General features: G+C 43.5%; 1 protein-coding gene across 2 annotated transcripts in view; it reads left to right on the top strand.

Annotated features, from left to right (window-relative positions):
- Positions 1-14,389, top strand: part of CCDC149 (coiled-coil domain containing 149) — a 116,231-nt gene that overhangs the window by 58,782 nt on the left and 43,060 nt on the right. For both annotated transcript variants that reach the window (XM_088836266.1, XM_055435314.2), the window contains one exon: positions 4,952-5,059. In XM_088836266.1, coding sequence (XP_088692392.1) covers positions 4,952-5,059 — 108 coding nt within the window. The remainder of the gene's footprint in view (positions 1-4,951; positions 5,060-14,389) is intronic.

Raw genomic sequence — 14,389 nt, 5'->3', positions numbered from 1 at the left:
GACCAGTGAAAGGCTTCAAGCTGCCATTTCTGGTCCCTGTGACAAAGATAAGGGCAGGAATGGAGAGCAGGTGTTAATAATTTTTTTAATTAGAAGATAATTGATTTACAGTATTGTAATGGCATCTGCCATACATCAACATGAATCAGCCATAGACATACATATGTCCCCCGACTCCTGAATCGCCTTCCCACCTCCCTCCCCACCCCAACCCTCCAGGTTATCACAGAGCACTGGCTTTGGGTTCCCTGCATCATACATCAAATTCCCACTGGCTATCTATTTTACATATGGTAAATGTATATATTTCCTTGCTAGCAATCTGACAGTATGTGTGATTTTATGTCAGGTGAGTCTAACAAACACTTGGGGCCTTGAGGTCTTCTTCAGTTTGTTTTCCTAGGAATAGATCTCCATTGTATTTTGCAGAAATACTGATCTGTGACAGATTGGAGGTCAGGGTCTTTCTCCACCAAGAGTTCAAGTTGTGTGGGTTAAGCTATTGTGGTTACATCGGTGAACAAATGTCAGTGTCTTTCCACCCACCTAAGGGGCTCAAGCAGTGATTGATTCAGAAAGAGCAGGTCAAGGATGTTGCAGATTTTTTTGCCTGTGTGTGTTAACTTTCACTGTTGCTCCCACAACCGTTTCCTTCTGAACATCTCTTCCACTGTTTTAAGAGAAGCAGGCTTCTGTGAAGGTGAAGTTTGCTGTGTCTCCTGCAGATGGGGTGCTGAGATGCTGCGTGCAGGTGCCAGCAGACTCCCGGAGGACACTTTCAACCACGCACCAGCCAGCACTGGGCTGCTCCTTGGACCCTGCCTCTGGGCCAGTCTCTCTGGCCTGGGGTGCCTGTCCCTTCATCTGCTGGGGAAGGATTATGCTTGCTGAGCTAATGTCTGGGAAGTGTTCTGGAGTTCCCTGGAGGAAAAGGAGAGGCTGCCCGCTTGTGTTACTTTGTGCTGTTACAGGAGAGCTGTAAGAAGGAGGGGGGGGACCCAGAAAAGAAAATCAAGAATTGAATCCTCTCTGTACTGCAGTCCCTGGGGTTAATCTGCTGTAGTGGTTTTGAACTGTTTTCCAAAGTGGGAATCTTGTGATGTGAGGGGGAGAAGGAAGCCGGTTGCCTTCGCCCTACCTGGAACTTTCCCCAGGAAATCCACAACGCTCAGGCTTGCTGTTCCTCCTTTCTCAAGTCTTGGTTTAAATGCGGCCTTCCTTGTGACACCTTCTATGGTCTGTCCCCGGCACATGCTGTTCCCTTTGCCTGCTGTGTTTATTTCACATAGCACTCATCATTTCCTTCATCGGTCATTATTCATTTTGTTGTAATGTAATATGATTAATATAATGTCATCTATTAAAATGTAAGTTTACAAGGGCAAGGGGCTGTGGACTAAAAAATTCGTCACAACTTTGAAAGTAGAGAGTTATTTGATTTGATGGGAATGTTAAGGACTCTAAGCCTGGGAGGCAGCATCTCAATAGCTCTGAGAAAACTGCTCTGAGGAGGCAGGAGAGAGTCAGGCTATATACAGGTTTGCAATAAAGGGGCCAGGCAGTCAGTCTGAGCATCAAAGATTATCGTTAAGTATTTAGGAAAACCAGATATCAAGCTAAGGGATTTAGTGTTCTTCTGTGTTTGGGAAGATGCAAGCCTCCGGGCTCACTGAATTCATTCCTTTCATATGCACCTCAATTATCTGGGGCCAAATCCTGTTTCTAGAATGTTTACATCCTGAATTCCTTGTTCACCATAAGGGGTGGCAGGTGTGGTGGATGGCTGCTTCTTGCAGCCCCCTACCCCCAGCTCCTCAGCAATCGCCACTGGGGGGTGGCGGCATCTGCTGGATTGCTGGCATAGTGTTCCTTTTTGGGAGCCCCCATTTACATTAGGAGGCCAGAAATCATGGATGGCTGTGACATTTCTTGCCCACCGATATGGCAGGAAATATTTCATTTCACAAGACTCTGTCTGTATTGCTCACTGTTGTGTCTCCAGAGTCTGAAGACTGTGCCTGACACATAGTGGGCACTCCCTAAATATTTGTTGTCTGCAGCAGCAGGGTGACAAAGGAGACAGCTGTAACCAAGAAGCCTTCCTGCCAGTCTGCCCAACTGTCCGCTGAGTGAGTGAGCTGGGGCCACTGGAAGGGCAGAGTCAAAGAGAGATGACCAGCCTTTAACCAGTGCCGACTGTACATCAAGCACTGTAAAAGATGTCCTAGGTTCATTATTCAATGCAAGTATCGATTTACCACGTGAAGTTCGTATGGTTAGCTCCATTTCGGGGTGAAGAAACTCAAGAGGTTAAGAAACTTACTCAAGCTCACCCAGTCCAGTAAGTGGCAGAACTGGGACCCAACTTAGTCTGTGATTCCTTCTGGAGAAATTTCCAAAAGTAGTCTGTTGACCACAGTATCTCTTGTTTCTTTGCTCTCCTGCCTGCAAAATGGGGGTGAATCTTCCTTATCCTTCACCAAATTTTTATCTGATAAGGACAGGAATCTGGGAAAATTGGAAAACAACTATTACAAGATATGAGCTTGGCAAATAAGGGATTGAGAATTAGCTCACGTTTTTGAATAATGTTCACAAATAAGCAAGTGGAAATCAGGGCTGGGTTGAATCCTGCCAAGTGGGGATGAGCGGGGTTTCTATGCAACGTTACATTCTATGAACCGGTTTCAGTATTTTATTATTCCAGATAGTTCTCAAGGCTAAGACCACAATCTTCAGACTCAACCTATTATCTTTAATTTAAGAAATATTTATGGAGCATCCACTCGGTTCTTGAGGTAGACCAGTAGAGAGAACAAAGTTCCTGCCCTTAATGGAGCTTCTCTCTTATTAGGGAGAAGAGAGAGAGACAGGAAATAAACACTGAGCAATAAGCATATGTCAACATATGGCAATAAACAAGAAAGTAAATTACATAGTATGTTAAGAGATGGCAAGTGCTATGGAAATAACAAGTAGTGCAGGGGGAAGGTCTTGGGCATTGAGGGGAGGTGGGCGGTTTGCACCATTAGACAGTGGTCCACGTGGGCCCTTTGAAATGATGCACTTTGAACAGAGACCTCAAAAAGGAGTGAACCAAGAGGTCTCTGGGAGGGAGAGCATTCTAGTCCAAGAGAACCAACAGAGGGGCGATGCTGAGATGGGTCCTGCCTGCGCTACGTGGGGAACAGCCAGAAGGCGGGCTTGCGAGGAGCTGACTGGGGGCCTACCTTGACAGTCGAGATGCTGGATATCCCAGTGGCTGGAATACGGGAGATGAAGCGAGCAGTCGAGGATGAGCCAAGGTTCAGTCTTCATATTAGTCTTTCAGTTTCATTCCCCTTTGATTACCTAACATAACTGAGTATCCCTGGAAGTATCAGCATTGAAGTCTTTGGAGATTTAGCCAGCTGCATTTGCACTCATCCACGGTGTCTCTGGATTTGAGTTTCTTCCGCTATCACAGGGCAGGAATCTAACAGCTGACTCTCAAACCCCTTGTATGACTGTTTCTGAAAAATGCCTCTTCATTCGTTCTTTTATTCATCCTTCCTTCCTTCGTTCACTTATTCATCTTTAAAACATTTGCTGAAATGAGAGCACTTCCTGGAGCAATGTCCTTGAAGGCTTAGGAAGGAGGAAAAGGAATCTCTACCTTTGAATAGTTCGTTTCTTCTTGCTGAGGTTAGAAAAGAGCACAATAAGCAAGGTGAACCAGTCCATTCTAAAGGAGATCAATCCTGGATGTTCATTGGAGGGACTGATGCTAAAGCTGAAACTGCAATACTTTGGCCACCTCATGCGACGAGTTGACTCACTGGAAAAGACTCTGATGCTCGGAAAGGTTGGGGGCGGGAGGAGAAGGGGACAACAGAGAATGAGATGGCTGGATGGCATCACCGACTCTGTGGACATGAGTTTGAGTGTACTCCGGGAGTTGGTGATGGACAGGGAGGCCTGGCGTGCTGTGATTCATGGGGTCGCAGAGAGTCGGACACGACTGAGTGACTGAACTGAACTGAACTGAAGCAAGGTGAGAATTAGAACAAATTAGCAAAATTTGAATAGTATAGAAGCAGCAGCCCTGGGAGGTAAAGCTGAATAGTAAGTTACAGGCTTGAATAGATAAAAGCATGCACATAGTTTGGGATCAGATGTAAATTCATGTTCAGGGAACCTGAGAAGGGTGGGAGCATGGTAAAGGATGCCTAAGTGGTCCAGAGGAACCAGCTATGATGTGTTGATGAAGCTGGACTGAGGGAGGGGAGAACTACCCATGTGGGCCAGCGGGATATGGTCTGAGCAGGAGGAAATCTTAAGGAAGCAACGCCGTTACAAAGACTGGACTGGAAGGCGCTCATCCTGGCTGTTTGGTACTCTGGGAACTAGAACAGGGGAATAAGGAGGGGTGAGCAAAGCAGCCCAGGAGGTTGTTGCATTACCCTGGATCCTGATTTCTGCTCATGATACCTCACTGGTCTCTTGTCTGACTGATTTTTTTTGATCAAAATTCTGGGCATTAAGGTGGCAAAGAAAAGTTCATTAAACATGATCTATTTGAAGGAAAAAACTATCCAAACAAGGAAATGAAACTTTTCCTTTATTGTTGGCTCAAAGTTAGCATTGAACTTTAGGACTGCTTGTAAGAGTTTTCATGAGGAGCTCTTTAAAAAGAAATGTCAAGTAAGACCAAGTCCTCCATCACTTGTCTGTGAGCCATTCTGGAAACAAAGAACAACCCCAAATTGAGGTTCATGGCCAATTTTATTTCCCTCCATGCAGTTGTAGTGGCGTGATTTTCACACTTGCGATATCCGTACATGTGTTTACTCTAAAGGGCTTTGTGTGCTTCAGCTGGGCTTGGATGCTGACTGCAGTAAGCCTAATAAAGCCTCACATTTCTGCACTCCTCCATTTCTGATTATATTTCATAATGTGTTGATATTTGCAGGCTAATCTTGCACAACTCTTGAGAGATTCTCAGGACCGAAATAAACATCTGGGAGAAGAAATTAAAGAACTTCAGCAAAGGCTCGGAGAAGTCCAGGGTGACAATAAGGTACTGTGAATATTTAAAGGCAAGGAGCTCTCCTGAGTAATTTTGTGCCATAGGTTTATGTCTGGTGCATCAGAAAAATGTAATACAGCATTTGCGTAAAAATTTGTTATAGATTTTTACACTTACAATGGAAATTCATTTTAGCATTTCTTATCTTTATTACATTCCCTTTGCATGTGTGCACGCACATGCGTCTGTGTGTGTTTCGGGGTTGCTCTAAAATATTGTCACAACCCATTGTAGAAGTTTCATTATGTTCAGCTTGGTGCTGAATAACATTGTGGTTGAGGGCAAAATAAAACCCAAATGCTATACTTTCTCCCTTCTATACAAATAATGGATTTGTGGCTCAGATGATTTGGAATTATTCACATTCGGTTTTGAATTTTAAGTAGTCATCCTACTAATTATGTTCACATAACCAATTTATTTTATTGCTAAATTTGGCAATTTGTATGGAACATTGCTCAAAATCCACTGCTTGGTATTAATCAAACTCCCCTGTTGGCAACGTTAATTATAAAATATGAACTCATAAACTCCAAACTAAATGTGAACACTCTCTCTCCCAGCTGAAGCTGTGAGCAAAAGTACAATTGAGAAAAGGAAGAAAAACTACCCAAGTTTAATTCTGTCCCCCGCCCCCAAATAACTTCCTGTTTTGCCAAGATAACTTCAAGTTTAACTTCTTGCTAGAGGCAGCTTTCACAACAGGGATGGCCTTTGGAGTTTGACTCAACAAAACTACATGGAAGAAGGAGGTGCTTTCTTGGGAAATGTCTTTTGAATGGTACCAAATTCCCTGACAAATGATGGGCATGTTCGGCGTTGCTGGAAGTCATTGGTTATCAGGAGGCGCCATTTTGAAAGGTGCTCATTCTTATTTTAAAAAAGTGCATGGAAGTGTCTGGATCATCCAGAGAACCCTTCCATGACCAAAGAGCAGAGAGGATTGTGTGCTTACTGCTGGCTGAAGGGGCTCAACCTAAGGGCATACCGGGGGGTCTTATCTATGTAGCCTCTTCTCCACTTAGTCTGCCTTTAAAATTTTTTAAAAACCGCTTGGATTTAACATACTATATTTGCAAAAGTAGGCTCTACTATTCTCAGTCATGAAATAGGAGGTGGACGAGAATGCCTAAGAAAGGTACTAATTAACCCTGAACAAGCTAATCAGGCCTTCCAAAATGATTTAAGCACCATTCCAAAATGGTGTTTGGTCAAAAATTAAAGGCTAGGCTTTCTTAGGCACTCCCACAAGTGATAACATCAGAGCAAGTTTTTCCAGAGAGTAAAATCAGGGATGTACAATCCTGTCCTTTAAATCTGTAAAAATACTGCAGGAATTTTGAGATGAAATGGGGCTTTCTTGATGGCTCAGATGGTAAAGAATCTGCCTGCAATGCAGGAGACCTGGGTTAGATCCCTGGTTTGGGAAGAAGCCCTGCAGAAGGAAATGGCAACCCATTCCAGTATTCTTGCCTGGAGAATGCCATGGACAGAGGAGCCTGGTGGGCAACAGTCCATGGGGTCGCAAAGAGACATGACTAAGTGACTAATACACTTGGAAGTGATACACATCCACATTTTGAAACGTTTTGAAATGTGATGTTTGGATTCATAGTTCTTCTTGACTGATTTTTTTTTTCTTCTTTTCCTTTTTATTTTCTGGGCTACCCCCAGCTCTCCTAAACACACCTCTATCTCACCTTTTGGTCACTTATAATTGTATCACTTTGTAGGCATGAGATATTCTAGGCATTGACATTTGCAATTGGTATTTCAAGGAAAGAAAGGGAGGGTGTATGCACATAAGTGTGTGTGTGAGTGTGTGTGGAACACTAAATGCAGGTCTGGGGCTGCTTTTGCATTGGCACCATCTGAACTTCTTGATTTGCCTGCATTCTGGGTCTTTATTCCAGTAGCTGGACACATTTATCAAACTTGCTTTTCTCAACCAAGGTTTAGGATTTAGTGACTCATTTTCATGGCCTGTGAAGTAATTTGCCTGCCAAGAGGTGCAGGGAAGATGTTATAATGTTCAGTAGACCCTGTATCTCAGTATCCAGCCCTCTCCTCCTCAAAAAAGACCAGCTACAGTGAGCCCCAGAAATTCTATTTATTCTCATTTGCATCTAAAGTAATAGGGCTGGTTTATTTTCAGCTCCCTGTGAGTCATGTTCATCCTCCCCCTACCCTCACCCCCAGTCATCAACGTTAAGGCCAGATGACTCATTCAGTAATGACACCAGCCATCATAAGAAGCTCAGAGGCCTCTGTTGAAGGGTGGCCATGACTGTGTGGTGGGAAATGAGTTAACCTCACCTTTGCTTTCTACTCATTGCTTCACTCACAGCTCCAGCCTTCCCATCACCTCTGAATCCAGTCCCCCCTCCCTACCTTGGTGTGCTGGATCCCTATTATCTGAACCCTCCTACTTTCTCCAGTCGTATCTCTTGCCGTTACTCGCCTCATACCTCCACCCTGCAGTGCTCATTTCAGCCTCTTTCTGGAGCCACACTGCCTTGTGCCTCGGCCTTTGCACCTGCTGTCACAGTCTGGAACACTCTTCCCCTTTACTTCTGCAAACTCCCACTCATCTTTCAGGTCATAGGTCAGATGTAGCCTTCTCCAACCCTTAGGGGCATTCCTGCACACACCACCAGTGTCCTACTCTTTCCCCTCTGCTTGTACTTTTGTGGCTCTCCTCCCATAAGTGTAAACCCTTTGCAGGCTGAATTCCTGGTATCTGTAGGAAAAAGCATTCTTAGTTCGTGATGCATAGATTTTATTTAATAGATCTTTAAAATTTTTTAATTGGAGGATAATTGCTTTACAATGTCGTGTTGGTTTCTGCCAAACAACAATGTGAATCAGCTATAAGTCTACGTGTATATCCTCTCCCTCTTGAACCTCCCTCCAACTCATACTCTATCCCACCCCTCTAGGTTGTCACAGAGCACTGGGTTGGGCTCCCTGTGTTATAGCAACTTCCCACCAGCTATCTGTTTTACACGTGGTAACGTATATGTTTTGAGGCTACCCTCTCAATTCATCTACCCTCTCCTTCATCCTTTGTTCTCTGTGTCTCTATTCCTACCCTGCAAATAGTTTGTTCAGTACCATTTTTCTAGATTCCATGTATATTTGTTCTCTTTGACTTACTACACTGTGTGTAACAGGCTCCAGGTTCATCCACCTTAGTTCAACTGATTCACTTTCATTCCTTTTTATGGCTGAGTAATATTCCATTTATGTATGTACCGCATCTTCTTTATCCATTCATCTATTGATGGACATCTAGGTTGCTTCCATGTCCTGGCTATTGTAAATAGTGCTGCGGGAAACATTGAGATACATGTGTCGTTTTGAATTCTGGTTTTTCTCAGGGTATATGCCCAATAGTGGGATTGCTGGGTCATATGGTAGTTTTACTCCTAATTTTTTAAGGAGTCTCCATGCTGTTCTCCATAGTGGCTGTATCAATTTAATAACAGATCTTTATTGAAGCAATGGAATAGGATAAATGAATGAGTGAAAGAATAAAGGAAATGTAAAAAGGAAGAGCAAAAAAGTTCAAGAAAGAAGAAGAGAAAAAGAAAACACAAGAAAATAGCAGACTGCCCCTCTGGTTGTCATTACTAACTTGCTTTGTGGGGTAAAGACTAATTTAGAAATCTGGAGAAAGGACTTAGAAAGCAAACCATTCCATTCAAGAAAAACCTGAAGAAAACCAAACCTAAGCTGTGAGACCTTGGGAAACCCCTGGAGGGGTCAGGGAGAGCTGTGGCTGAGCCTAAGTAGATGTGGGATAAGACTCCTGCTCCTACACTGACTCAAGCCTGCTAAATTCAAGAAATAATAATTGATGTCATTTGATTCCTAACTCTCCGTATTCTGAAAAGAAGGGCTGATGGCATCATTTTAGAAGCAATTATTAAAGTGCAAGGTTTTTTTTTTTTTTTTATCTTCAAGTTTCCATTTTAACTGATGACCCTTAGCCATATTTTGGGAAGCCCAGATTCTAGATGTTAAGTACATTTAAGAAACAAGGTGATAGAAAATTACTTGCCTTGGCTATTTTAAGGTAGACTAATTTTTCCATTTGTTCAGCTAGAGCCTTGTAACCCTACGTGCCATAAAGCATTTTCAAACAGCCTCTTGAAAGATTTGTTGCCACCCTGGCTTACAAGCAGCTTGGTACTCACACAGGGTTGGCGGGTGGATGGTGGGCTTCCGTGATCAACATCACCTACTATTCTCTGAGCCTTGCCCAATAATTTCTCGAGGCTCCCAGACAGATACAATGCCCCAGTCCAAACCAGATGAGAGCTGGGAAAAGGGAAGCCTACTAGACGTCCTCCCCTTTCTTGATAATTATACCTCTGAAAGGTTAAAGAGGAAGGGAGGATTTACACCTCCACAAATCACCCTGGGGAAAGCTCTTCACGAGGGTGGATTGCCCCGGTTCTTTGTGTGTCCATCTGTGAGGAATAAGGACCAATTACATGGGAAGACGCAGCAGTGCTAGGACCTCAAGTCTGGAAAGCAGCCCACTGAGAGAATCACAGCTTCCCTTCCTGCCCCAGCCATTCTCCTGCTTCCGCTTCTGAGCAGACATTCTAAAAAGAGAAGATTCAGGGAAAGGGGACCAGGAGGAAGAAGGTCTTTGAGAATTTAAGAAACAGTAAGAGGCACAAAGGGCTCAGCAGTGAAGAATCTACCTACAATGCAGGAGACCCAGGTCTGATCCCTGGGTCAGGAAGATCATGTGGAGGGGGAAATGGCAAAGCACTCCAGTATTCTTGCCTGGGAAATCCCATGGACAGGGAGGCCTGGCGTGCTGTGATTCATGGGGTCGCGGAGAGTTGGACACGACTGAGCGACTGAACTGAACTGATAGACAATCATCAGACAGTGTTTAGTGCTAGGAAGAAAAGAAAACAGGAGATTTAATGATTAGAATTGTGTGTGTGCATCAATATTATGTTTATAAAGGGTGTAGTATAGTGTCTGGCATCCAGGAAGCACTCCATGAAGGGTAAACATTTTTGGTATCTTTAGCACAACCTGGGCCCAGATCAGCTCAGAGTCGTCTTGTACAGAATTTCCACCAGGAATGTCATGGTCGTTTTACCTGTTGATCAACTGTTTCCAGTGGACCAGGTGGGCATATGCCTCCCATTAGAGACACAGACTGAGGCGAGAAGCCTGGCTCCTCGCACGTTAGGTACCCCTTGTGGAATAAGCACCTAATAGAATATCCCAGGAGTGGCATCTCATGTTTCTGTTGGGTTTTCTAGTCCACTTGCTTTTATGTTTCCTTCATTTTACAGGTTACGGCACTTTTAGTACAGAAAAACAATACTGCAATGTGAGGTACTCAAAACCAAGGAACTTCGGGTGGGCAGTGTCAGGCAGTCACTTTTACTGGGCCCCTGCTGGCCAATTTAAATGTAACCGTTTGCAGTTGTGCATAAACATGAAGTTTTGCCCTTAATAATGAGCTTTATGTTACACCAGCTGACAGTCTTTAAATAACTCTGTTTGTCTGGTATTGGCACCATAAAATGATAGACCCTTTCTGTGAACGTACCTCTATTGACATGGGACTTTTGGATGGATTCAGCAAGCAAACCAATTAAGTCAAAGCCACCAGCCAATAAAGACTGACCAATGATCATGCAAGTGACTTATTAAAGTATACTTTGTTTTTTATTTTTTTAAAAAAAAAGAGTGCTCAGCTGTAACAGTCCAGGATGAGGAATCAGAGAGCTCTTCATAAACATTTCCTCTTTATGCTTCAGAGAAGCACGGAGATGTCCTAGCCCGTGGGAAGCCCACATGAAGAGGGCACTCTAATGAAAAGCTCTCACCCTGGGGCATTATAGAAATTAATTACCAAGAATCAATCTAATTCAAAAAACTATGAACTATGCCGTGTAGAGCCACCCAAGACGGACGGGTCACAGTGGAGAGTTCTGACAAAATATGATCCACTGGAGAAGGGAATAGCAAACCACTTCAGTATTCTTGCCTTGAGAACCCCATGAACAGTAAGAAAAGGCAAAAAGATAGGATACTGAAAGAGGAACTCCCCAGGTCAATAGGTGCCCAATATGCTACTGGAGATCAGTGGAGAAATAATTCCAGAAAGAATAAAGAGATGGAGCCAAAGCAAAAACAACACCCAGTTGTGGATGTGACTGCTGATAGAAGCAAAGTCTGATGCTGTAAAGATCAGTATTGCATAGGAACCTGGAATGTTAGGTCCATGAATCAAGGCAAATTGAAGTGGTCAAACAAGAGATGGCAAGAGTGAACGTCGACGTTTTAGGAATCAGTGAACTAAAATGGACTGGAATGGGTGAATTTAACTTAGATGACCATTATATCTACTACTGTGGGCAAGAATCCCTTAGAAGAAATGGAGTAGTCATCATAGTCAACAAGAGAGTCCAAAATGCAATACTTGGATGCAATCTCAAAAACAACAGAATGAACTCTGTTCATTTCCAAGGCAAACCATTCAATGACACAGTAATCCATGTCTATGCCCCAACCAGTAACGCTGAAGAAGCTGAAGTTGAACGGTTCTATGAAGACCTACAACACCTTCTAGAGCTAACACCCAAAAGAGATGTCCTTTTCATTATAGGGGACTGGAATACAAAAGTAGGAAGTCAAGAAACACCTGGAGTAACAGGCAAATTTTGCCTTGGAGCATGGAATGAAGCAGGGCAAAGGCTAATAGAGTTTTGCCAAGAGAATGCACTGGTCATAGCAGATACCCTCAGAAGACTCTACACATGGACATCACCAGATGGTCAACACCGAAATCAGATTGATTATATTCTTTGCAGCCAAAGATGGAGAAGCTCTATACAGTTAGCAAAAAAAGACCGGGAGCTGACTGTGGATCAGATCAGTTCAGTTCAGTCGCTCAGTCGTGTCCGACTCTCCGCGACCCCATGAATCACAGCACGCCAGGCCTCCCTGTCCATCACCAACTCCCGGAGTTCACTCAAACCCATGTCCACAGAGTCGGTGATGCCATCCAGCCATCTCACTCTCGGTCGACCCCTTCTCCTCCCGCCCCCAACCTTTCCCAGCATCAGAGTCTTTTCCAAAGAGTCAACTCGTCGCATGAGGTGGATCAGATCATGAACTCCTTATTGCCAAATTAAGACTGAAATTGAAGAAAGTGGGGGAAACCACTAGACCATTCAGGTATGACCTAAATCAAATCCCTTACGATTATACAGTGGAAATGACAAATAGAGTCAAGGGATTAGGTCTGATAGACAGAGTGCCTGAAGAACTATGGACAGAGCTTTGTGACACTGTAGAGGAGACAGGGATCAAGAACATCCCCAAGAAAAAGAAATGCAAAAAAGCAACATGGCTGTCTGAGGAGGCCTTACAAATATCTGAGAAAAGAAGAGAAGTGAAAAGCAAAGGAGAAAAGGAAAGATACACCCATTTGAATGCAAAGTTCCAAAGAATAGCAAGGAGAGATAAGAAAGCCTTCCTCAGGGATCAATGCAAAGAAATAGAGGAAAACAATAGAATGGGAAAGACTAGAGATCTCTTCAAGAAAATTAGAGATACCAAGGGAACATTTCACGCAAAGATGGGCTTGATAAAGGACTGAAATGGTATGGACCTAACAGAAGGAGAAGGTATTAAGAAGAGGTGACAAGAATACACAGAAGAATAGACAAAGAAGATCATCCTAACCCAGATAACACGATGGTGTGATCACTCACCTAGAGGCAGACATCCTGGAATATAAAGTCAAATGGGCCTTAGAAAGCACCACTACAAACAAAGTTAATGGAGGAGATGGAATTCCAGTTGAGCTATTTCAAATCCTAAAGATGATGCTGTGAAAGTGCTACACTCAATATGCAAGCAAATTTGGAAAACTCAGCGGTGGCCACAGGACTGGGAAAAGTCAGTCTTCATTCCAATCCCAAAGAAAGGCAATGCCAAAGAATGCTCAAACTACCGCACAATTGCACTCATCTCACACACTAGTAAAGTAATGCTCAAAATTCTCCAAGCCAGGCTTCAATAGAACATGAACTGTGAACTTCCAGATGTTCAAACTGGTTTTAGAAAAGGCAGAGGAACCAGAGATCAAATTGCCAACATCTGTTGGGTCATTAAAAAAGTAAGAGAGTTCCAGAAAAACATCTATTTCTGCTTCATTGACTATGCCGAAGTCTTTGACTGTGTGGGCCACAACAAACTGTGGAAAATTCTGAAAGAGATGGGAATACCAGACCACCTGACCTGCCTCCTGAGAAACCTGTATCAGGTCAGGAAGCAATAGTTAGAACTGGACATGGAACAACAGACTGGTTCCAAATAGGAAAGGAGTACATCAAGGCTGTATATTGTCACCCTGCTTATTTAACTTCTATGCAGAGTACATCATGAGGAACGCTGGGCTGGAAGAAGCACAAGCTGGAATCAAGATTGCTGGGAGAAATATCAATAACCTCAGATATGCAGATGACATCACCCTTATGGCAGAAAGCGAAGAAGAACTGAAGAGCCTCTTAATGAAAGTGAAAGAGGAGAGTGAAAAAGTTGGTTTAAAACTCAACATTCAGAAAACTAAGATCATGGCAACTGGTCCCATCACTTCACGGGAAATAGATGGGGAAACAGTGGAAACAGTGACAGACTTTATTTTGTTGGGCTCCAAAATCACTGCGGATGGTGATTGCAGCCATGAAATTAAAAGATGCTTACTCCTTGGGAGAAAAGTTATGACCAACGTAGACAGCATATTAAAAAGAAGAGACATTACTTTGCCAACAAAGGTACGCTGGTCAAAGCTATGGTTTTTCCAGTTGTCATGTATGGATGTGAGAGTTGGACTATAAAGAAAGCTGAGTGCCGAAGAATTGATGCTTTTGAACTGTGGTGCTGGAGAAGACTCTTGAGAGTCCCTTGGACTGCAGGGAGATCCAACCAGTTCATCCTAAAGAAAATCAGTCCTGAATATTCATTGGAAGGACTGATGCTGAAGCTGAAACTCCAACACTTTGGCCACCTGATGCAAAGAACTGACTCATTGGAAAAGACCCTGATGCTGGAAAAGATTGAAGGCAGGAGGAGAAGGGGACAACAGAGGATGAGATGGTTGGATGGCATCACCAACTTAATGGAGATGAGTTTGAGTAAACTCCGGGAATTGGTGATGGACAGGGAGGCATACTGCAATCCATGGGGTCACAACGAGTCAGGCACGACTGAGCAACTGAACTGAACTGAACCAAGAATTTAAATGAGTGAGAAGACCCCTTCACCTGTTCT

The sequence above is a fragment of the Moschus berezovskii genome, chromosome 5 (genome assembly GCF_049115385.1).
Source record: "Moschus berezovskii isolate FMDL1 chromosome 5, NW_MosBer_1.0, whole genome shotgun sequence".
Classification (NCBI taxonomy): domain Eukaryota; kingdom Metazoa; phylum Chordata; class Mammalia; order Artiodactyla; family Moschidae; genus Moschus; species Moschus berezovskii.
This window is presented reverse-complemented; position numbering and strand designations above follow the sequence as displayed.